Here is a 23,705-nt window from a genome sequence, read left to right as displayed (position 1 = left end):
GAATTTTTCTGGCAGGAGATCCTTTGTATTTTGACCATCACCAATAATTACTGTGATGAAATCATGATCATTTTGTAATGCCGGGTCTGCAAGGTACGAAGGTGTTAAGAAAGAACTACCGTAGGGAAGCAAACATGTAATATTTACCCGGGTCAATTCAAACGGGGCTCAGAATGACCTCAACGTGTTCGCCAAAGGACCTGGAATGGATTACTTTCTCTTTATACAAAACAAAACGGACAACGAGTGACAATAACAAAGTCACATCTACCCCAGAATTAAGAACACTGTTCTAAATAACTTCTGAATATGAAATCAAAATGACAAATTATTTTAGAAAACAGTCACATTGAGAAAGAGGCATATTACAATCTCGGGAATGTTGGCAAATCTCCGTTCAAAGGAAAAAAATGTATGAATAATAATAAAAGCGAAAATTAATAAAACTGGAAAGCAGTAAAATGAGTAACAGAGTTTAGTCTTTCAAATAACAACAATTAGAGGCAACCACTTGGAAGTCTTGTTTTAAAAAAGAGAGCAAAGTCCACTAAATAAAATTAGATCAAGTGAGAAGATGTAAGACACGGAAGATATGAAATCTTACAGAGTTGTATACATTTCTGCATACATATTTAGAAGTGTCAATGAAATACATAACTTTATTGAAAAGACAGTCATTAACAAAATTGACCCAAGAAAAAATAAATTCGATTGTTAAAGAAGAAACTGATGAAGTTTCTTCAAGGAATTTCTTTCTGACAAGACTAGGTTGAGACTGTTTAACTAGTGAGTTCTTTTGATACCAACTAATGTTACAGAATCTGCTCTAGAAAGAGTAAAAGATAAAAAGAGATAAAAAGTATGGATTAAGCACTAAAAGCTCCAGACAGATCTCATCTATGGACATAAGTATACAAACACTAAACAAGATATGAATTAATCAAATTGACAACGTGTAAAAATATTCCACAATGACCAAGGAAGATGTATCCCGGGAATGCAGGATGGTTTAAAATAACACATTCTAGGGGCACCTGGGGGGCTCAGTCAGTTAAGTGTCCGACTTCAGCTCAGGTCATGATCTCACGGTTTGTGAGTTCAGGCTCCACATCGTGCTCTGTGCTGACAGCTCAGACCCTGGAACCTGCTGTGGATTCTGTGTCTCCCTCTCTCTCTGCCCCTCCCCTGTTTACACTGTCTCTCTCTCTCCCTCAAAAATAAATAAAACATTAAAAAATTTTTAAATAAGACTTTCTAATATTATAACACATCTGGTAATTGACTATCAGGTAACAAAAAGCATCAATAGCTTAATAAAAATCAGAGGATATTTTACACATTGCTGATAGTCTATAAAAGCCAAGAAGGGATTGATAATTCCTAATGAGGATAAATAATATCCATTTTAAATTAATCAAAATGAACACACCCAATGGTGAAACACAACAAATGTTCCCAATAAATCAGGAAAGACAAAAATGTCTACTACAGCCAAGGTTGTTAACATATCCTGGCCAACGCGAGGAGACATGAATGTCAGTAAAGACATAAGAAGCAACACTATTAGAAAGGAGGAGACAAAATTAGCATTCTCTGCAGATGCTATCAGTAAACGTTCATCGGAATTGTCTACATAAGCCAACAAATAAACACAAATTATAAGAAAGCAAAAGAGAGTTCCCGATCACCACACACAGTCAGGAGCTTTCGCACATTTTAACGACCAGTTAGAAACCACAATGGAAAAACCTCCAATCGCAGCAGCCTGATCTAAAATATCCAAGCAATTCCTAAGAAAATTACGGTTTCTGTTTCTTAGGATACAACAGCAACAAAAACAATCGAGTCATAGAAAGAAAACCTAAATGCAGAGGGAGGCATGTTTCTTACTGGAAATAATAAATTCGGAAAAATGGTCTCGACTGGGTCCAAATTCACGAATCAGTTTAACACAGTTCCAATCAAAACTTTGATTCCAGTGACATTTTTGTTTGTGTTGGGGAAACGAGGAAAGGTTCAGAGTTCTCACAGAGGAGCAAACAAGTAAATGTTTCCAGCACAGTTTTGAAAATGAAGACTGGTGAGGGCAATATGAAATATACACTCAAGTGACAATAATGAAAACAGAACACACAGAGCGGGCCCTGCATAGACATTCAAGAGGAACAAAGTGGACAGTCCAGAAGCAGAAGCTCATGTGCACCACGAATGGACTGTGTGGGGAAGGAAACCCCAAAAATCAGCAGGGTAAAGATTGTCTGACTTAGTGGGTAGTTGAGGAAAAGTGGGAAGAGAGATGGGGAAAATATACATTTAAATGCTTTACACTGTGTTCATGAATAACAAAAAAATTTAAGAATTAAATATAAAAACTGTTCCCGTAAACAATCCAGAAATAAATATGGATGAATAGTCATTGTATTTCTGGGAGGGGAAGAAATTTCTAAGCTAAAAACAGGTGGAAGAGGGGCATCTGGGTGGCTCAGTCAGTTAAGCGTCTGACTCTTGATTTTGGCTCAGGTCATGATCTCATGGTTCATAAGATCGAGCCCCGCATCAGGCTCGACACTGACAGTGTGAAACCTGCTTGGGATTCTCTCCCTCTCTCTTTCTCTCTGTCCCTCCCTTGTGTGTGCGTACACTCTCTCTCAAAATAAATAAATAAACTTTGAAAAGTGGAAGAAATCACAGAGGAGAAGAAAGCCTTTGCTACATAAAAATATTTTTACAATCCACACACTGAAAATGAAAAGGAAATTAAATGTAAAAAGGAAAAGCCATAAAGATATTGTTAGTATTCCTAATAGCAAAAGGGACTGTAACAGTTACTAAGAGATTCCTTAGCATCCCAGTAGCCGCATAAGGAAGGTGTGTGACTACACAGGCCATTTGCACAAGAGACATTTGAAAGCCAGCTTCTTGTGGAAGAATCAGTAAGGTATCCACAGTCTAATCCCAGAAACTGGGAGTAAGTTATGCAGCAAAAAGTGACTTTGTAGTTAAGGATCTCCAGATGGGAAGATTATCCTGGAGTCCATGGGTGGACCCTACGTGCAACCCCTGTAAAAGGGAGACTCAGGGAAGTTTGACCAGAGAGAGGAGGGGAGGAGGAGATGTGACCGCAGAGAGGGACAGCAGCCACACAGCAGGAAGACACAGGGCACAGTCTCCTCTGGGGCCTCTGGGGGGAGTGCAGCCCTTCTGAACACATGATTGTGGCCCAATGACACAGGTGTGGAATTTCAGCCTCCAGGAATATGAGAGAAAACATCTTAGCCTCTGTTGTTGTAATTTCTTACAGCACATATAGGAAACTAGTGCACTTATGAAACATCTGATCTCGCTAATAAAGAAACACAAGATCATACTATAATGTGATACTATTGTATTTGTCTTATAAAATATCAGAGTTATGTGGATGCTTATGGATGACAAAGTATAGTGACAGGGATGCTTTTGAGCACTGCTGGCGGGAAAGAAAATGGAGCCAGCCTCTCAGGAGAAGAATTTGATAAATGCATAAAAGTCTTAAATACATTTATATTCTTTGACTTATTGTTTCCATTTCTGGGGCACTAAACCACATGAATAATTAGAGAGTTGAATCACGGTTTATGCAGAGGACCATTCATCTCAAGTTTTCAAACTGCAGTGTTTTACTGGTCAATCCAAACGTCCAGAAAATAAAAGGACAATGAAACAGATAATCATAACTCATAAAACAAAATACTGTCCAATTACTAAAATTATCACACCAAATAATTTCCATGACTTATCCTTAACATAATGTTGCAAAATAATCAGCAATATGAAGATATACACATGTAATGAACTAAATGTATGTGTGTGCAAGATTATATGATTAAAACTAAAGAAAAATTCAAAATTAGAGTGTTTATCCAGAAATGGTATAGAGGTTTTCATGTTTTTATTTTCCAAATTCTTCCATATTATATACAATGGGGTCTGGGTGCATCGTAGTCATAAAAATCAAGCAAGTAAGTTAACAGAAAAGACTTAAGATTTATGGGGGGGGAGGGGGAATAGGTAATAGGGATTAAGGAGCGCACCTGTCCTGATGAGCACCTGGCGTTGTACAGAAGTCTTGGATCACGATATTGTACACCTGACACTAATATTACGGTGTAGGCTAACGAACTGGAATTCAAATAAAAACTTTTTTTAAAAGGAAAAAAGATTCATGAAAGAAGTGTTTGATTCAATATTATTCACACTGAAAAGTCAAAAGGCAAACGCATTCAATACCAGACAATAGCTTGCTGTGCCCTTTGTACCCGGTGACAGTGACACGCATTTACACCATGTTACCAATGTGCTTGTAAAGAGTCTTTAGTGATGCAGAGAAATGAATCCTCTATGGTGGTAAGTGATTTTTTTGTTGTTGTTTTTTTATTTATTTCTGAGAGACAGAGAGAGACAGCTGGAGCAGGGGAGGGTCAGAGAGAGAGGGAGACACAGAATCCGAAGAGAGGCTCCAGGCTCTGAGCTGTCAGCACAGAGCTCAAAGTGGGGCTCGAACCCACGAACCGTGATATCATGACCTGAGCCGAAGCCGTATGCCTAACCGACTGAGCCACCCAGGCACCCCGGTAAGTAATGTTTTAAAAGCAGAACACAAAGCGAGGAATGGTGTTCATCTCTACCTCATAACAGATCTATAGAGACATAGAAGGAAATGGACCAAAATACTGAAATTACCTTCCTCCCCTAACATGGCAGTTTTGAGTGGCTTTAATTCTTTTTGTTTTTCAAATTTTCCGAGCTCAGCCCACAATATTTCCACAAAAGAACAAAATGGATGTAGTCCTAGGACAAGTGTGTCCTTGCCAGAACAAGGATGAACCTGAGCTCACATTGGTCTCCCCTGGCCTGCTAACTGTCCCCAGACTGATGTCCCCACAGGCAGACAAAACCAAGCATTTACGGCCCCAAGTTGTTCTGTCTTCTCCCACTTCTGCCTACAATTTTCATGGAAGTTCCTTTCTTCTTTCTCACTGCAGGAGAAATAGCTAATTAATATGTTTTCAAAATATCCGTTGGAAGCATGAAATGTCCCATAAATGTTCAACTCCCACATGTTTTACGATGTGTGTTTGATTTGGTTAAGTTCGCAGCACAAGTGTTAATTCCTGCACTCACTTCCCCATCTGGCCCTCTGTTCTAAAAGTCTTCCCACTACTTCCTCCAGCCTCTGCATTTCAAAGCGATTGTTTGCATGTACATACAGTCCTTCTCGCCTTTTTTCTTTTTACAAGCTGAGCTGTCCCTTCTTTGAACGTAACTGAGAAATACGATGAACATAGAGAAGACGAGATCTGACAGTGAAGTTACTGTGGGCCTCATGGAGCCAGAATACCACCAATCCCCACTGAGAGGAGGGACTTCCTTCCTGCACCAGAAGCTCAAAATCCACCTTCTTGGAGCATGGGTTTGAAAATAAGGCGTTTACCAACTTTACAGCCCCTAGCCAGGTCCAATCCAATCTGATGGGGAAAGAGTCTCTGGGGACCAACGGCACACCTTCTCAGCTGGCTTGGGGCCAGAAGGCCGCCTGGGCTCCTGGCTTACCAGCCTTCTTTCTGAGGGAACACGTGCCCGGAAATCCGGGTACCCTGGTCCTCAAGTCAGCTCTGCGTGCAAGATGCTCTGTGACTTGGACGGTTCATTTCAGTGACCTTGTCATCTTCTCCCCTGCGAAGCTGCTTCTCCTCCAGGCCTCCCTATCTCAGCATCTGGTACCCCACTTTACCTGGCTGACCGGCTAGCACCAGGAGATAGCCTGACCCTCTAACATGGAGCCCTGACATTGACCATTGAGCGTGTCCACTTGTCGCCCGCCACTGCTCAAATCCAAGCGCCTGTCCCCGCACTGGACTGGCGCAGTCTCTGGGTTTGGCTGGGATCCCAGATGCTCTCCACGTGGTGGACCAAGTCTTTTTTTTAAAGTGCACATCTTACTCTATATCCACTGGTGGAGGACGGCTCAGTGCTTCTGAATGAAGAGGGGCCTCCACGTGCCCAGGCTCCTCATCGAGGCGTGGGAAAAGGGGCTCATGAGGCAGGACCCAGCCCACAAATGGGAGGCTTTTTCCAAACGTCAACTGGTTTCTAACATTTAAAAATCAAGAAATGGCGCTTGGGCGGCTCAGTCCATTAAGCGTCCAACTCTTGGTTTCTGTTCCGGTCATGATATGACGGTTTGTGGGATCGAGCCCCATGTCTGGCTCTGCACTGGCAGCACAAAGCCTGCGTGGGATTCTCTCCCTCCTTCTCTTTGTGCCCCTCCCCTGCTCATTCTCTCTCTCAAAATAAATTTAAAAAAATCAAGAAATATGACATGAATACCTGGATTCTAATTTCTTCTGAAAACCAGAAAACCTATCACCTGTAGCCCAGCATCTCTCGGGAACAGTGACAGCTGCCCTCACTGAACAATGCCTGTCCCCCAGTCACCACAGGCCCACTGAACCCCGTCATCTTGCCTGCCCTTCACTGTGCTCACGGTGTGTGGCCCTCAGTGCCCCCCTCTCCCTCTTAATGCTCTGGCCCCTTTGGGTTTTGCCTCTGGACAAATGAAAGGGCCTTCACTTATACTGTCCCCTCTGCCTGAAACACTCTCCCATTTCTGCCCCTCCTCTGCTGGCCTGGACAAATCCTACCAGTCCTCAGGCATGAGTTTAAATGTCACTTCTTACAGGAAAACCAACCATTTCTGGCTCCCTGCTCTAGGATAGTGTCCTACCTTCCCCCCCATCACGCTGCTGACCTTCAGTTAGTTGTCTTTCCTGGGAACTCCCCAAGGGCAAGGACTAGTCTGGCCTCTGTGCACGGCAACCAGGAACCAGTCCAATACGTGGCACAGAGCAGCCGTCTAAATATTTGCAGGATGAGTGAATAAACGTGCAAACCTCTGGATTTCATGCACGCACACATCCATAAGACAGAATCTATGGAGGGAAAAGAAGCCGAAGCCAACAGAAATAATAGCATCAGATGGATATGTGCGCAGGGGGTCTGTTCTGGGGACGTTGTGCACAGTGTCACTGTTTGTCAGAGGTGTGCCCCCGAGGAAGTGGTGTTGGAGTGGAGCTTGGGGACCTGCAAGCATGCCTGCCACCAAGGGGGCCTCTGGCTCGCGGAGGTGGGGGACTCACCCAGGGTCACACAGTCCATGCGGACCAGGAGCATCATAAAGGTGCAGAATAGACCCAGCTTGCGGACGTGCCCAAAGCTGCAGCTCCAGCAACCAACTCAGTATTCAAGAGTGCTGGATGAGTAAAGGAGGGAGTGAATGACGGGAGAAGACAGAGGTTCATGAAAGACCGAAGGGCCTGCTATGGATGGAATGTTGGTGTCCCCCAAGTTCACATGTTAAAACCTCACCCTGAGGCGATGATATCAGGTATGGAGCCTCTGGAAGGTGATTAGGTCATGAGGGTGGAGCCCCCCCCCCCCCCGACAATAGGATTCCTGTCTTTATGCGAAAAGGCATGAAAAAGAAGATGTATCCCCATTCGAGGACACAGCCAGAAGGTGGCCGTCCATGAGGCAGGAAGCGAGCCCTCAGCAGAACCTGCTCGCCCTGACATCCTGATCCCAGACCTCCCTCCAGACCTGCGAGATTTGAGTAAGTTCTCCTGTTCTCTATCTTTTTCAAATATCATTTATTGCCAAATAGGCTTCCATACAACAGCCAGTGCTCATCCCAACAAGTGCCCTCCTCAGTGCCCATCACCCATTTTCCCCTCCCCCCGCCCCCATCAACTCTCAGTTTGTTCTCTGTAATAAAGAGTCTCAAATGGTTTGCACCCCCCTCTGTTTGTAACTGTTTTTTCCCCTTCCCTTCCCCCCGGGTCTTCTGTGAAGTTTCTCAAGAGCCATGTATGAATGAAAACATAAGATATCTGTTCTTCTCTGACTTATTTCACTTAGCATAATACCTTCCAGTTACATCCACGTTACTGCAAATGGCATAATTTCATTCTTTCTCATTGCCAAGTAGTATTCCATTGTATATATAAACCACATCTCCTTTATCCATTCATCAGTTGATGGACATTCAGGCTCTTTCCATGATTTGTCTATTGTTGACAGTGCTGCTATGAACACTGGGGTACATGTGCTCCTATGCATCAGCACTTCTGTATCCCTTGGGTAAATCCCTAGCAGTGCTATTGCTGGGTCATAGGGTAGCTCTACTTTTAATTTTTTGAGGAACCTCCATACTGTTTTCCAGAGCAGCTGCACCAGTTTGCATTCTTACCAACAGTGCAAGAGGGTTTCCATTTCTCCACATCCTGTTGTTTCCTGAGTTGTTCATTTTAGCCACCCTGACAGGTGTGAGGTGGTATCTCAGAGTGGCTTTGATTTGGGTTTCCCTGATGATGAGTGATGGTGAGCATTGTTTCATGTGTCTGTTGGCCATCTGGATGTCTTCTTTGGAAAAGTGTCTATTCGTGTCTTCTGCCCATTTCCTCACTGGATTGTTTATTTTTCAGGTGTAGAGTTTGGTAAGTTCTTTATAGATTTTGGATACTAGCTGTTTATCCAATATGTCATTTGCAAATATCTTTTCCCATTCCATTGGTTGCCTTTCATTTTTATTGATTGTTTCCTTTGCAGTACAAAAGCTTTTTTATCTTGATGAGGTCCCAACAGTTAATTTTTGCTTTTAATTTCTTTGCCTTTGAAGATGTATTGAGTAAGAAATTGCTGCAGCCATGGTCAAAGAGGTTGTTGCCTGCTTTTTCCTCTAGGGTTTTGATGGTTTCCTGTCTCACATGTAGGTCTTTCACCCATTTTGAGTTTATTTTTGTGTATGGTGTAAGAATACACACATGGTGTTGGAAGTCCTAGCATCAGCAATTAGACAACAAAATGAAATAAAAGGCATCAAAATTGCAAAGAAGAAATCAAACTTTCACTTTTGGCAGATAACATGATATTCTACATGGAAAACCTGAAAGACTCCACCAAAAGACTTCTAGAACTGATCCATGAATTCAGCAAAGTCGCCGGGTACAAAGTGAATGTACAGAAATCAGCTGCATTTTTATACACCAATAATGAAGCAACAGAAATAGAAATGAAGAAACTGATCCTGTTCACAATGGCACTAAGAACCATAAAATACTTAGGAATAAACCTAACCAAAGATGTAAAAGATCTGTATGCTGAAAACTATAGAAAGGTTATGAAAGAAATTGAAGAAGACACAAAGAAATGGAAAAACATGCTCATGGTTGGGAGAATAAATATTGTTAAAATGTCAATATTACCCAAAGCAATCTACACATTCAATACAATCCAAATCAAAATTGCACCAGCATCCTTCTCAAAGCTAGACAATCCATCCTAAAATTTTTATGAAACCACAAAAGACCCTGAATAGCCTATTAATACTGAAGAAGAAAACCAAAACAAGAGGCATCACAATCCCGGACTTTAGCCTCTACTACAAACCTGTCATCATCAAGACAGTATGGTATTGGCACCAAAACAGACACATAGACCAATGGAATAGAATAGAGAACCCAGAACTGGACCCACAAGTATAATGCTAACTAATCTTTGACAAAGCAGGAAGAGTACCCAATGAAAAAAAGAGTCTCTTTAGCCCATGGTGCTGGGAGGGCTGGACAGCGTCATGCAGAAGAATTCTCCTGTTCTCAAGTCACGGGCCTGTGATGTTTTACAGCAGCCTGAGCTGAGACAGGACCCCCACCCAGCGGCAGACAGGACCCGACACTGATTTGCGAGACAGGAGTCTGATGAGGAATTGGAACTCTCCCTGAAAGAGAGAAGTTTATCCTCTGTGAGGCAGATGCTTATTTACTTTTTCACTCTGGGAGGACAGCAGGTCTATCTGTTGACTTTAAAATACATTCTTTCGTGTAAGGAACAGAGGCTGTGATCATTACATTGCTTCTATTTTGTCATACACATAATGTTGACTTCCAGAATTTTAAAATATTTTAAAAACAAAAAGCAAAAGAGCCTCTTTAATGTGGGATTTCAGGTTTCCCACCTGCTCACACTATTTATAGAAACCACCACGTGTGGGGCGCCTAGGTTGGTTAAGTCGGTTAAGCCTCTGACTTCAGCGCAGGTCATGATCTCACAATTCGTGGGTCTGAGCCCCACATGGGGTCTGTCCTGCCAGCTCAGAGCCTGGGGCCTACTTCAGATTCTGTGTCTCCCTCTCTCTGCCCCTCCCCTACTCATGCTCTGTCTCTCAAAAATAAATAAGTGTTAAAAAAAAAAGAAATCACGCGTGTGGCAACCACAAATGTTAAGTGTTTGTTGTTTTCTGTTTTTGCAAAAGAGAAAAAAAAATCGTAGCCCTAATAACTCCAAAGGGCTGATGACAAAAGGTCAGAAGCACATGCTTCTGAAGTGACCTGGAGCAGGTGACGTAGAAAAAGTCATACATGACGCCATGGAACTGTACACGCCAAAATGGTGAAAACGGTAAACCTCATTTACATTTTACCACAATAAAAAGTGTTAGCAAATGTTCAAACACATTTTTAATATCTTTATTTATTTTTGAGAGAGAGAGAGAGAGAGAGAGAGAGAGAGGAACACACAGAATCCAAAGCAGGCTCCAGGCTCTGAGCTGTCAGCACAGCACCTGACACGGGGCTTGAACTTGGGAACTGCAAGTTCATAAGTTGAACCAAGTTGGAAGCTTAACCTATTGAGCCACCCAGGCGTCCCCCCACCCCAAAACATTTTTAAGTGATAAATGCCATCCAGCTCCCATAATCTTATCATGCTTGATTCCTCAACTTATAAAACCTTCCCTGAATGAGGCAGGAGCTGGCTCTGGGCTCATTAAGGGTAAGACGTAAAAGGGCCTGGTATTCTCCCAACCTAAGCTCTTACTGTCTTATTATGATTTATAAAGAGAAACATATATTTGGTCTCCCACCCATTTCAAGCACAGAGCTCCCCAAACCCTTGGAATTTCCTAAGAGATAAGAGTAATAAAAGTGTCTCCATAATCATAACAAACCCCTTTAAGCCACACCCGAGTTTATGTTAATGGAGTGACTTTGAAAAGCACCTAAAGATGGGGGCTGGGTGTCAATGGAGCCAGCCAAGGACCTGGAACTTTTGGGAGGGGAGAGGGTGGAGATTGAGTTCAGTCACTAAAGGCCAATGACCTAATCAACCATTCCTCTTTAAGGAAGCCTCCACAACCCCCCCAAATGGTTGGGGTTCCAGAGCTTCCACGTTGGTCAACACGGGGAGGGGGGGGGCTTCTGGGGGAGGGGCTTCCTGCAGGGGGCGGGGAAGCTCCCTGCCCACCCTGCCTTTCCCTGCGTGTCTCCTTCATCTGGCTGTTCTGAGTTCTACCCTTTTGTAACAAACCAGTAATCTCGTGAGCAGATCGGTCCTGTGTTCAGTGAGCTGTTCTAGCAACTTAATTGAACTCAAGGAGAAGGTCGTAGGAACCACTGATTTGTAGCTAGTCAGTCAGAAGCGCAGGTTGACAACCTGGCCTTGCAACTGGCATTGGAACTGGGGACAGTTTCTGATCCCTTACCCTGTGGGTCTGACGCTGGGTCCAGGTAGGTGGTGTCAGAATTGAGTTGGGTCGCAGGGCGCCCAGCTGGTATCAGAGAACTGCTCCATGTGCAGAAAGAATGTGCACATGAGAATCAGTGTCGGAGCCTGGCTCACGCTCCCAGGGGACCCAGCGTGTCCCTTCTCAGCTGTGTGAGACACGCCCCATACGTGGGTCCGGAAGCACACCCGGGTTCCAGGTCCAGCTACAGTCAGGTCTAATTCAGCTCTCTCTGCGGCCACGTCCACAGCGGCAGAGGCCAGCTGCTCACACAGTAGCCCTGAGGATCAGGATGGTATGAAAAATAAGCGCGGTGTGACGTGCGCATTGTCACGTGTGCTCCTGCAGGGGCGCGGCTCACAGGGTGCTCAGCTGTGCTTCGTCAAGCGCCAGACCGTGGTGGGTGGCGGATCCCCCCATCAGCAGGGATCCATCTCCTCCCCACCCCCAACCTTCTGTTGTCTGCGGGGAGACCCTGCTCTCTTCCCTCGTGCTGGTGGCACACTCCGGCACCAAGTCCAAGAACGCCATCCCCTCCCCCTCTTCCTGGAGACAGAGTCACAGCCTCCCGTCCCTCCCTCCCGTCTCTGCAGGTCCTCCCCTCCCTCACCCCCCTCCCCAGCCAACCTGGGGGAGCCCCTCCTCCTTGCCCAGGCCACACAGCAAGTGAACTGTTGAACTGGGATTCAAAGTCAGGTCCCCTGCTTCCCAAAACGGAAGACCGAGCCGCTGGGTATTTATGCAGGAAAGAAAGAGCGAGGTAGAGTGAAGCAAAACATCTTGGAAAGATGCCCCCAATACAGCAAATGAAAACAGCAAGTTGCAGAACGATGTGTGTGGCATGGTTCCATTAAAAACAACAACTATATACGTTTCTACGAGTTTGTGGAAGCAAAGAAGAAAGCCCAAATGAATACACATTGAGCGGCTGATGATAGCTATTGGGTGGGTGGATCTGAACGTTCTGTTAAGGTTTGCATTTGTTGTATATTCTTTATGTTCTGGAAAACAACAAAAAATCAAGCGCAGTCAAAGGAACTCGACATCTGTCCTCCAATAATGAGTGAGAGCCTGCCTCTTCAGGAACTCCAGGCACAAGCCTTTGGAGGAAGGGCTCACCTCCGACCACCTTGGTCCTGGAAGGGACATGGGGAGCTGAGAGGATGGCATCAATGAATGGACGTGGTTGGCTGGCGAGGCCCACTTACCTTCCCCAGCAGCTCAGGCAGGCCCAGCAGCTGCCCCGCGAACACGCCAATGCAGATGAAGATGGCGGTCACCTGCCCCAGAGCGCCACGGATCTCCTTGGGTGAGATCTCGTTCAGGTACATGGGAAGCACGCTGAGGGCGATGCCTGTGAAGGAAACATGGCAGCGATGAGAGGGGTGTCTTTTCTGAGGGAGGAGCGCTCTGGTCAGTGAGAGGGCTGTCTTCCCTGGGGGAGATTGGACGAGCCCCTCCCTCTGCCACGTCCTGACAAGAACAGCACTGTAGACACGACACTGCCCCCAGCATTCTGCACAAACTGCCAGTGCTTTAAGGTGCCCTGTATCATTTAATCCAGAAGGTATGGCTGGGAGGCAGATTTCATAGAGGGGGAAATAGATGATGGTGGCGGTGGTGGTGATGGTGGTGGGGATGAAGGTGGTATTGGTGACGGTGCTGGTAATAGTGATGGTGGTGACGGTGATGGAGATGGTGGTGGTGATGGCGGTGGAGAAGGTGGAGGTGGGGGTGATGATGGTGGAGAAGGAGAAGGTGTGATAATGATGGTGGAGAAGGGGGAGGTGGTGATGATGGTGGAGAAGGAGGAGGTGTGATAACGATGGTGGAGAAGGTGGAGGTGGGGGTGATGATGGTGGATAAGGGGGAGGTGGTGCTGATGCTGGTGGAGAAGGTGGTGATGTTGGTGATGCTGGTGGAGAAGGGGGAGGTGGTGTCAGTAGCAGGAAGGGTGCTGTTTAACAGCCAACATTCCTAGTGCTTACCAAGTAGCAGGGATCCTTCTTGTCTCTTTACATTTATTAACTCACATATTTTTATAATGACCCATTGAAATAAATGTACTATTTTTATCCTTATTCTAAATATAAGGAAACAGAAGCACAAATGGAGTAACTTTCCCAAGTCACCAAATGACATCCAGAGATGTCCAAAGAGATTATTTCACCCAATAGATCAGGTCTATGATTCTAGAACTTGAGCTTCTCCCACCAGCTAACAGTGCCTCTTTATGAAAATCATAGGATCTAAGATAGGGTAGATACTATTATAGCCATCTTACAGCATTTTATAGAGTGCTCGTCAGTTTCAAGAAACCCAGTTTTCCACCTGTACCTGGGGCACGCTATTTTCAAAGTCCTTGCAGGCCTACAAAGGGCTGTAAATGCACTAACTGCAGACTGACTCACGGCTCGTTTGGAGCCCAGACGGCACACTTTGGAGCCACACCGCCTCCTGGGAAAAGTCCCTGTAACTTACAGGCGGTGAGGCCCTGGGAGCGGGAGTTAGTGTCTCAAGGCCTCGGTTTCCCTCTCCACAGACAAGGCTAAGAGCCGAGCCTAACTTCAGAGGGCAGCTGGGAGTTAGCATCTGCTCAGTAGTTCGGTCACTGTGCCGACAGCACTCAGTCCAATGGCCTAATTTTTCACCAGACCATGAGCGCATCAAACATCTCTTTCCTGCCCTGGCCTCCCCATGCCTCCAGCGCCTCCCGACACACGTTCGGTACCAATCAGTGTGCTTCCGGTTAAGCTCAAGTCACCCTTCAGAGAGGCCCTTCCTTTGAAAAACAAATTAGGAGGGGCCCCTGGGTGGCTCAGACAGTTAAGCTTGTGCTGACCGCTCAGAGCGTGGAGCCTGCTTCAGATTCTGTGTCTCCCTCTCTCTCTCTCTGTCTCTATCAAAAATAAATAAACATTAAAAAAGTAAAAATAAATAAATAAAAAATTAGGAGAGGGCATAGGTGGCCCATTTATAGGCTGAGGATCTGTTTCACTGCATCTCAGCCCAGAATAACTTCTCCTGTCTCACCAGAAAGGCAAACGTGCTTTAGGGCACAAAGGAATGGGAATTACCTGTAAAGTCACAACTTACGGACCAGCCTGGCACCTTGCTGCTCAGGGAGAACACAACGGGGGGAGAGACGCACCAGGACTCACGTCCCCAGCCCCGGCTTCCTCGCCAGGTGACCTTAGCTTCTTCTATCCCCAGCCCCTTGTCTATAAAATTAGGGTAACCAGTGCTGTTTCTGTTGCAGTGGAAGTGAAATTATTATACACAAGGCTCCTGCCTCGCCTGTGGTCACTTGATAGGCACTTAAAAAGTTGTCAGTGTCTTTCCCCTGGTGCTCCTCCTCCCGCTGGGGCTAATCACCTCTCAAAACACGAATGAGGAAAGGACAGAGCTGGTGGGAAAGAGGCGGCGTGGTGGCGGTGACGGGCACGGAGCCACAGCTGGGACATAATTAGTCCCCCTTCGCACAGGTGCTCTGCGCACAGGTCAGACGTGCCTGAGATGCTCTGCAGGGGCCTGCGCACTGGAAGCTGCCAACAACTGTGGCTGTTCTCACCTCCCAGCTGCAGAACAATGCAGCAAAATGCAATGCTGGTGGCAGAACCAGCGCCGAGTCAGGAGGTGACGCCACCGCGTCCCAGTTTGCTGGGGACTGTCCTGGGGTTAGCACTGTGAGTCCTGCGTCCCACAAACACCCAGAGCCCCAGGCAAGCCAGGAGGCTGGTCATCCGAGGCCCGCAGTGCTGCACCAGGCACCGCACACTCCTGGGTGGCCTCTCTCCACCTACGATCCTGGCTCTCACCACTCTCGCTCCCGAGGGGCCCCAGCCTTGGGGTTTACTGAACAGTCCAGGCGCATACTGACTGTAGGGTATTGGCCTTAGCGGCTCTGTCCATCTGGGACCTTGGCTGTCACAGTCCCATTACAGCTGATGCGGTTCCTCCGATGCTTCCTGTCCTACCAGCTCCCCAGCAGAGTGACCTCATTTGCAAGGTGTTTGCAGATGTACTCAGGTTTAGGAGAGGTCATACCGGATAAGGGTGGGTCCTAAATTTAATGACTGTTGTCCTTATAAGAGGCCATGTGAAGACACACAGACAGAGGCCACATGAAGATGGGGACAGGGACGAGAGTGACACCAGCCAGGGAAGGCCAGGGGCGCTGGCAGCTGTCAGATGCCTGCAGGGCAGATCACAGAACAGATCTGCCCCCAGAGCCTCCAGAAGGAACAAAGCCTGCCCGCACCTTGACGTTGGGCTTCTGGCCTCCCAGCTCTGACAGCGGTGACCTCTGTTGTTTGAGGCCTGCCCCCAGAAAAGCTAGCACACCTCACTGAGGCCTTCCCTGACCACCTGCTGAAATTGGCCCCTTCCCTGGCTCTTTGTCTCCGCATCCAGTCCTGGCTGCTCCGAACGCTCAGTGCTTTCTGCATGTTTCCTGTTCGGTATTTACTTTACCATCTGTTTCCCCACCTGCAGCCACAATGAAGCTCCCTGAGAGCAGAGCGCCAGCAGCGCCAGCCCGGGGACAGACAGGTGCTATATGTAGTCCCACGTAGCACGGGGGCCTGGGCGGCTCAGCTGGTTAAGGTCAGACTCTTGATTTCGGCTCAGGTCATGATCTCCCGGCATGAGGGTTCAAGGCCCGCGTCAGGAACTGCACTGATGTTGTGGAGCCTGCTTAGGATTCTCTCTTTCAGCCCCTCCCCTACTCTCTCTCTCTTTCTTTCTCCTTCTCTCTCTGCCCCTCCCCTACTCTCTAAATAAATAAATAAATAAATAAATAAATAAGAAATAAACCATGTCTTGAATGGGTCCCCACCCATTAGCGCTCTACTGTTATTTATTTAATCCCGGCTCAGAAAGGCCGGGGTCAGCAGGCGCCAGCGATCGGGAGTTGCAGACCCCGGCAGGCTGGTCCTTGGGTACCACTGTGGTCTGTGGGAGCAGGCCCCCCGTGAGCAGTGAGACGAGGAGCAGAGACTCCAAGAAGTGAGCAAAGGGTGGCTCTTATCTGAAACATTGCAACAGTACCAATGCACCCAGCCGGCTACAACTTCCAGAAGGTCTTCCCCTGGCTCAGGGTGCACGGCCTGATGGTGGGCGAGTGGTCAGGGGCACCCTCCCTCACACAGGGGAGCTTAGCCCCCCCCATTCTATTAGAGTCCAATTGGATTGTCAGCTCTTTGTTCTCAAAAAGCAGAAGGGACCTCGGAAAATATCCTCTAGGGAAATCAGAGATGCCAACAGAAATACCCTAGGGACACCTGGGAATGTGCATTTTCCTACTAGGGTAAACAAAAACTTGAGTCCTGTCCAAAGGATTTATTGAATGTAGTAGGTCTTGACTTTTGAAAATCAAAATAGGACATACGTTTTTAAATCGCACAAAGAATATGTGTGGAGTCTGATGAATCATCACAAAATGCACACGCTGGTGCAGCTCCCACCCAGGTCAAGAACCGACCTACGACAGCAGCCCCCCAGAAGCCCCCACCCTGCGCTTCCTCGGGACCACCATCCTCTCCCTTTTCCCCAGAGGTCACCACCAGCCCGCTGCTGTCACCAAAGATTAGTGTATGGAATCAGGTGACGCGTTTCCCGGGCTCTCTCTCTGCTGTGTTCCTCACGGATGTGAAATGCATTGAGCTGGAGCACGCAGCTGTAATCTGCCCGTTTTTATTGCTGGGTGGAATTCACAATTCATCTGCGTTCCCACTGATGGACACTTCAGTGCTCTCCAGTTTGGGATTAACGCTGATAGCACAACCACTTCCTGTATATATGTGTGTGTATGTGTGTGTGTGTGTGTGTGTGTGTGTGTAAACACTATATATATATATATATATATATATATATATATATATATATATGTCAACCATAAAATATATACGTTCAGTTTTAGCAGATAAAGCCAATGTCCCCAAATGATCAAACCAAATCGACACCTTTATAAGAGATGAGTGAAATACAGTTTGCACCACATTCTTGCCAATATTTGACATTATCGGTCTTTTTCATCTTTAGCAATTGTGATTTTCCTCTGCATTTCCTTAATCACTCGTGAGATTTATTTTATCTGTTTTAATTTCCAGGACAGTTAACACCGAGGGTTATATTGGTTTCAGATGCGCAATCTAGTGACTCGACACGTCCACAGGTCATCATCCGTCATCCGCTGCTCCTCACAAGTGCCCTCCTTAGTCCCCAGCACCTGTTACACCCCTCCCCCCCTTCCCTCTGGCAACATCAGTTTGTTCTCTATAGTTAAAAGTCTGTTTCTTGGTTTGTCTCTCTCTTTTTTTCTTTTGCTCATTTATTTTGTTTCTCAAATGCCACACAGGAGTGAAATCATATGGTGTCTGTCTTTCTCTGACGTATTTCACTGAGCATAGTACTCTCTCTCCAGCTCCATCCATGTTGTCGCAAACGACAAGACTTCATTCTCTCTGACGGCTGGGTAGCAGTCCATGATACCGCACATCTCTTTTATCCCATCATCTGTTGACAGACACTCTGGGCTGCCTCCATAGTTTGGCTTTTGTAAATAATGCTGCTATAAACGTGGGATGCATGTATCCCTTTGAAATCGGGTTTTTTGTGTTTTTTGCATAAACGCCCAGTAGTGTAATTACTGGATCAGATTAGTTCTATTTTTAACCTTTTGAGGAATACTAATGTAATTTGTGAAGATGCCTGATCCATCTCTTAGCCATTTTGTAAAACATGTTCTGTCTTTTTATTATTGATTACTAAGCATTCTTAATGTATTCTGTGTATGAGCCCTTTGTCAATTTCATTCACTGCAAATATTTTCCTGCTCTCTGGGGTTTGTCCTTTCATTAATGGTGATTTTTTTTTTGTATGAATAGAAGGAAGTTTTTAATTTCAATGCAGTTCAATTTATCAGTTCTTTTACTTTTAACTGGTGCTTTTCTGTCATGTTTAAGAAATCCTTCCCATCCTAAGATGGTGAAAATATTCTATCCTATGTTACCTTCCAGGATATTTATGAGCTATAATGTACCTGTGATTGGCTGTGTGTATGAAGCAAAGAAGTGTCCAAGTTTCATTTTTAATGGAATTAAAATGTCAGGGTATCAGTACAAATGCCACCTTGGATGACGCCATCTGGACTGATCCCTAAGACAATTTCCCAAACAGAAGCAGCAGCGGAAAAATGCAGATAACAAGTCCTGAACAGTAAGTCTCTGCTTTATATAAACAGCTATGTTGTAGCAGTAATAACTTACCTTATACCTGCAGAGATATCCTGACCATACACATAAGCAAAAAGCAGTTCTTTTATGGTTGCTGGGATTATTATTTTCCTTCCTAGTTACCCCCAGGAATCCGTGTTTCCGGAAAGACACAATTCATAGAAACATTCCATTTAAAATAAATTTCACATAAAACAGGCCAAGCATAAAAACACGGGTGCATATTAACATCTGCTTCATCCTTGGAGGCCACGGTCCCCACCAGACTGCCGCTGGGTCCTGCTCCCGGACGGCACAATCCCAGGCGAGCACCAGCCTGCCCGGGGCTACAATCCCCAGCCACTGGTGAGCCCAACCGACCCGACACCATGTACTGAAAAGACACCCCTTCCCTTCATCTCTCTAGCTGCACCTTCCCCACAGGGAAGTGTCCGTGTGTGAATGGCTCCACTTCAGAAGTCTCGTTTCTAGTCCACTGATGTATTCTCTCTTTGCACCAATCTGCGCCGTCTGAACCACTGTACCTTTGTAACTGTTGACATCCAACAGATTCAGTTCTCCTATTTTTCTTCTGGAAAATTATCTCGTGAATTCTCAGCATTTGCATTCCCATATACATTTTAGAAGCATCTGAAATTTCCGTTTTACAAAAGCTGCTTGGATTTGTGTGGGTTTGTATTGAATCTATAGATGGATACAGAGGGCATGTCATTATAATGTGGGGTCTTCAAGTCTGTGAACATGAAACGCCCTCCATTTAGGTGTCTGACTTCTCTCCATAATATTTTATAGATTTTTGTGTAGATAATAAGGAGATGAGAAATTGTACATTTCCCATTAGACTTGGTATCTGAAGGTTTTTATAACCTTTTAAATGGTATAGTTTATAAATTGCAGTTTCTACATAAGAATATCATAGCTTTTAGTGTACTGACCTTATCTATAGAAATCAAGTGGCATTTAGTATTACAAGCCTACAAGTGCAATTTACTTTTTATCCAGAGACACTGGTAGCCAAATTCACTTGCTCATTCTCAAGTTTATTTATGGATTTAGATGTTTTATGCATTCATGACATCTGTGACAGATGACAGTTCTGTTCATCTTTTCCAATCTTTATGCCTTGCATTAAAAAGATTTTTATTTGCCTCATAGCATTAGCTAGGACCACTTGTGCTATGTTGACTCAGAGTGGTGACAGCACACATCTTGTTGTGTGGCTCCTGAGCCAGAGACAAACCTATCAGCATCTTCGTACGGAGAATGATGATGGCTGTAGGTTTGGGTAAACAGCCCTCATTAGTTTAAGAAAATTTTCTTTTATTCCTAGCTGGTTATAGTTATTTTTACATTTGTTTTTACCAAAAGTGGATACTGAACATTATCAAATGGCTTTTCTGCATATATCAAACTATTCATTCAATTTTGTCTTCAAATGTATGATGTAAATATGATGAATCACCTTGCTTGATTCTCAGATGTTCATCCAATCTTCCATCGCTGGAATAATTCAGCTAGGTCTTGACCTATTATCTTTCTATGTATTATGCTGTGTTTATTGTTGAAATTGTTTGCTAAGTCTTTGCTTAGGATTTTTATAACTATGTCCCTTAATGACATTGGCCTGGACTTTTTTCCCTGTAAAGTTCTTATCAGGATATGCTATTGAGAATATGCTCATCTTACAAAATGAGTTGGGAAGTATCCCCCTGGAAATGTTTATAGAGTTGGTATCGTTCTCTCTTAAAGAAGCCTTGAATCACCTTTGTTGGAAGGTTTTTAATTATATGTTCAACTTATTTAATAGAATAGGACTGTTCAGACACTCTATTTCTTCTTACATCACTATTGGTTAAGATTTTTCTTTCTAGGCATTTGTACGCTTTATTTAACTTTTCAAATATATCACATCATGATACATTCTTATCTCTCTAATGCTATAGAAGCTATACATTTAATCCCTAATATTAGTTACTAACTTGTTCTCTTTTTACTGTCTCACAAGGGTTTAGCAATTTTATTAATCTTTTGTAGAATGCACCTTGGTCTCACTGATTAATGCCCTCCAATGAAAATTCCCTTTCTAATTTCTTGAGATGGAAACTTGGATTACTGATATTTAGCCTTCCTGTTTTACATGTTCACAGTTGAGGTTATAAATTTTACTCGAAGCATGGCTGTAGCTGTATTGTTCACATTTCAATATGTCTTATGTAGGATCTTCATTATCATGTCCAAACTATTTAAAAATTTCCATTGTGATTTCTTTTTGTACCTTTGGTTACTCAGCAATATACATTCGTTACTTGGAGTGTATGTCACTTATGTCTTAATTTCCAAACCTATGAAGATTTCCTACTTACACTTTTGTAATTTGCAGGAAGCCAGTTTTTCTGAACTCATAAGTAGAGTAAAAATCTCCTTGTGAGGTAAGGTGGGTTTGCAAGGTCTCCTACCATCAGATGGCAACTGGCATCTACCCCCACTCAATCCCCACTCAATTTCTGCTTGAGCACCAACCCCAAAGGCACCTGACTGACTGATATCAGGAGTGCCTTGCCTTCTGATGCTAAAAATATGTGACTAGTACCTTATGAAAAAAACTTGTTATAGGAGTTTCTTCTTTTGTGATTATAGGAGCAAATATTACATTTCCTGAGAAAACCTGTTTTTCTCTCTGGTCACAAGAGAACTAACTCTTGCCTTTGCTATGCTAAAAACATTGCCTTGTATTTGAATGCTGAAGATCCCTTCCTTCCCCAAGTGATAAGCATCTGAACACCTACTTCAATCACTATTGATAAAGATTATGCATGAGTCTTCTACCAATCTATGTTCTGGGAAATTTTTATATACCAAAGAATTTGTCATCAGAAATCATTGTCTAAGGCAACTGCCACTTCTGTTTTGTACCCCATACATTTTTTCAATAAATAAAGCTGACTCTCTGGTCCATGCAGAGATGCCTGCCTGGTGAGCAGAAAGAAGCCGAGCCTCTCTCTCTCCTTTTCGCTGACACCATCCATCCTTCAGGGAGCCCTGGACCTGCTAGAGCTGGACTCCAGGAGTAATTAGCTTCTAACTTAATTCTGTTGTGGTCAGAGAACACAGTCTAATTTTAATCCTTTGAAATGTGTTGAGGGTTGCTTTATGGCTCGTCATATGGTCGACTTTTGTAAATGGCCCATGAAGGCTAAAAAGGAATGTGTGCATAAGAGTCCTAAAGTTTAATGTTAATACGTTAATTACTTCATATTAACTGTGTCACTCAAGCCTTCTAGCTACTACCAATGTTTCTGTCTTCTCATTTTATCAGTCCCTGAGAGAGTATTTCTCATTTCAGTTTGGCTAATTTTTAGCTTATAATCACTTGCAGTTTATACATTTTGATACTTTTTGTCAAGTGCATATCAAATTCAGAATTGTTATTTCCTGATGAACTGGACGTTTCAGCACCCTGAAACCTCTCTAATGGTCTCTCGTAACCTTTTTTGCCCTCAGATCTTCTAAGGCTCTTATCCATACTGCTGACCCATATTTACGGGCCTGGGTTTTCCATGGGACTGCCTTTTCTATTATTTTATTTTCAATCTTTCTATGTCTTTACATCTAAGATACAAACAGCATATACATAGGTATTTGCTTTATCCAATGTAACCATCTTTATCTTTTAATTGGAGTACTAAGTCTATATAGTCATACACTTGTGTTTAAATATAACACCTTACGATTTGTTGTTCTATGTAGCACTCTCCTATATTTGGTTTTATCTCCTCTCTTGCCTTCTTTTGGATTAAGTATTTCTAAGTCATTTGATTGTTGTGTGTTATTTTCTCTTCTTTTAATAATTGCTCTAGAGATCATTTCATGAACCTGTGTCTCAGTGAAATCTAGTATAATGTGCAGTTAGTATTTCTCAGACAATGCAAAGAATTTAATACCCTCCAATTTCATGTACTGTCTTCCTGATTTATATGCTATTTTAGTTATGTATTTTAATTTTTCTGTCTTTTTCTCGTCACACAGAGAGACACGCACACACGGAAACACACACACACACACACACACCTGTATGGTACCTGAATGTCATCAGGTGGCTATATTGTTATCCGTACTGTACATGTGAGGAAACAGAAGCTCAGAGGGGCAGGGAAGTCTGTCTGAGGTCACCCAGCTGGTAGGCAGCAGGGCTGGGACCAGAATCCATCCTTCAGAACACCTCACGTGCTCTTTGTCATGTTAAACTTTGGCTCAAATCATGATAACAAATTAATAATATTATTAGGGTTTTTATTAGTTTCCTACGGCTGCTGTAACAAATTGCCACAAGCTTAATGACTTAAAACAACACACATTTATTATCACACAGCTGTGGGGGTCAGAAGTCTAACGTGGGACCTGGGCTAAAATCAAGATGGTGCCAGGCTGTGATCCTTCTGGAGGCCCCAGCAGGAAATCTGCTTCCCTGCATTTTCCAGCCTCCAGAGGCGGCCGCACCCCGTGGCTCGTGGCCCCTTCCTGCACCTTCACAGCCAGTATCCGTGTCACATAGCCGCCACTTCTGCCCACACGTCTCCTTTCTCTGACTCTGACTCCTCCTTCCTCTTCCACTTCTCAGGACCCCTGAGACCTCAGGGCACCCACCCAGATAATCCAGGACAAGCTCCCCCTCTCCAGGACCTTCACTTAATCACATCTGCAAAGTCCCTTTGCCACCTAAGCTAAATTCTCAGGTTCCAAGGATGCAGATGCGGATACCTTTGGGCCAGCAGGTGGAATAGTGATAAATAACAAATAATTTGCTTATAAGAGCAGCTCACACCCTTGCTGGGAGGCTCTGCTGGGATGTAACTGGGTGGGTCTTGGGGGCGTGACAC

At 44.5% G+C, this 23,705-nt stretch overlaps 1 protein-coding gene and 1 long non-coding RNA gene across 5 annotated transcripts in view; one reads left to right on the top strand and one right to left on the bottom strand.

The window, feature by feature from the left end:
• SLC2A9 (solute carrier family 2 member 9) overlaps nt 1-23,705 on the bottom strand; it is a 236,485-nt gene that overhangs the window by 124,322 nt on the left and 88,458 nt on the right. For all 4 annotated transcript variants that reach the window (XM_029948675.1, XM_029948667.1, XM_029948678.1 and 1 more), the window contains one exon: nt 12,802-12,947. In XM_029948675.1, the coding sequence (XP_029804535.1) occupies nt 12,802-12,947 (146 nt within the window). The remainder of the gene's footprint in view (nt 1-12,801; nt 12,948-23,705) is intronic.
• LOC115299326 lies at nt 12,550-17,767 on the top strand. The gene is made up of 3 exons (XR_003912129.1): nt 12,550-12,918; nt 14,630-14,780; nt 17,704-17,767. It is a non-coding gene; the product is annotated as an uncharacterized LOC115299326 (long non-coding RNA).

The sequence above is a fragment of the Suricata suricatta genome, chromosome 1, assembly GCF_006229205.1.
Source record: "Suricata suricatta isolate VVHF042 chromosome 1, meerkat_22Aug2017_6uvM2_HiC, whole genome shotgun sequence".
NCBI lineage: Eukaryota > Metazoa > Chordata > Mammalia > Carnivora > Herpestidae > Suricata > Suricata suricatta.
The sequence above is the reverse complement of the archived record's forward strand: the minus strand, read 5'-3'. Positions and strand labels throughout refer to the sequence as shown.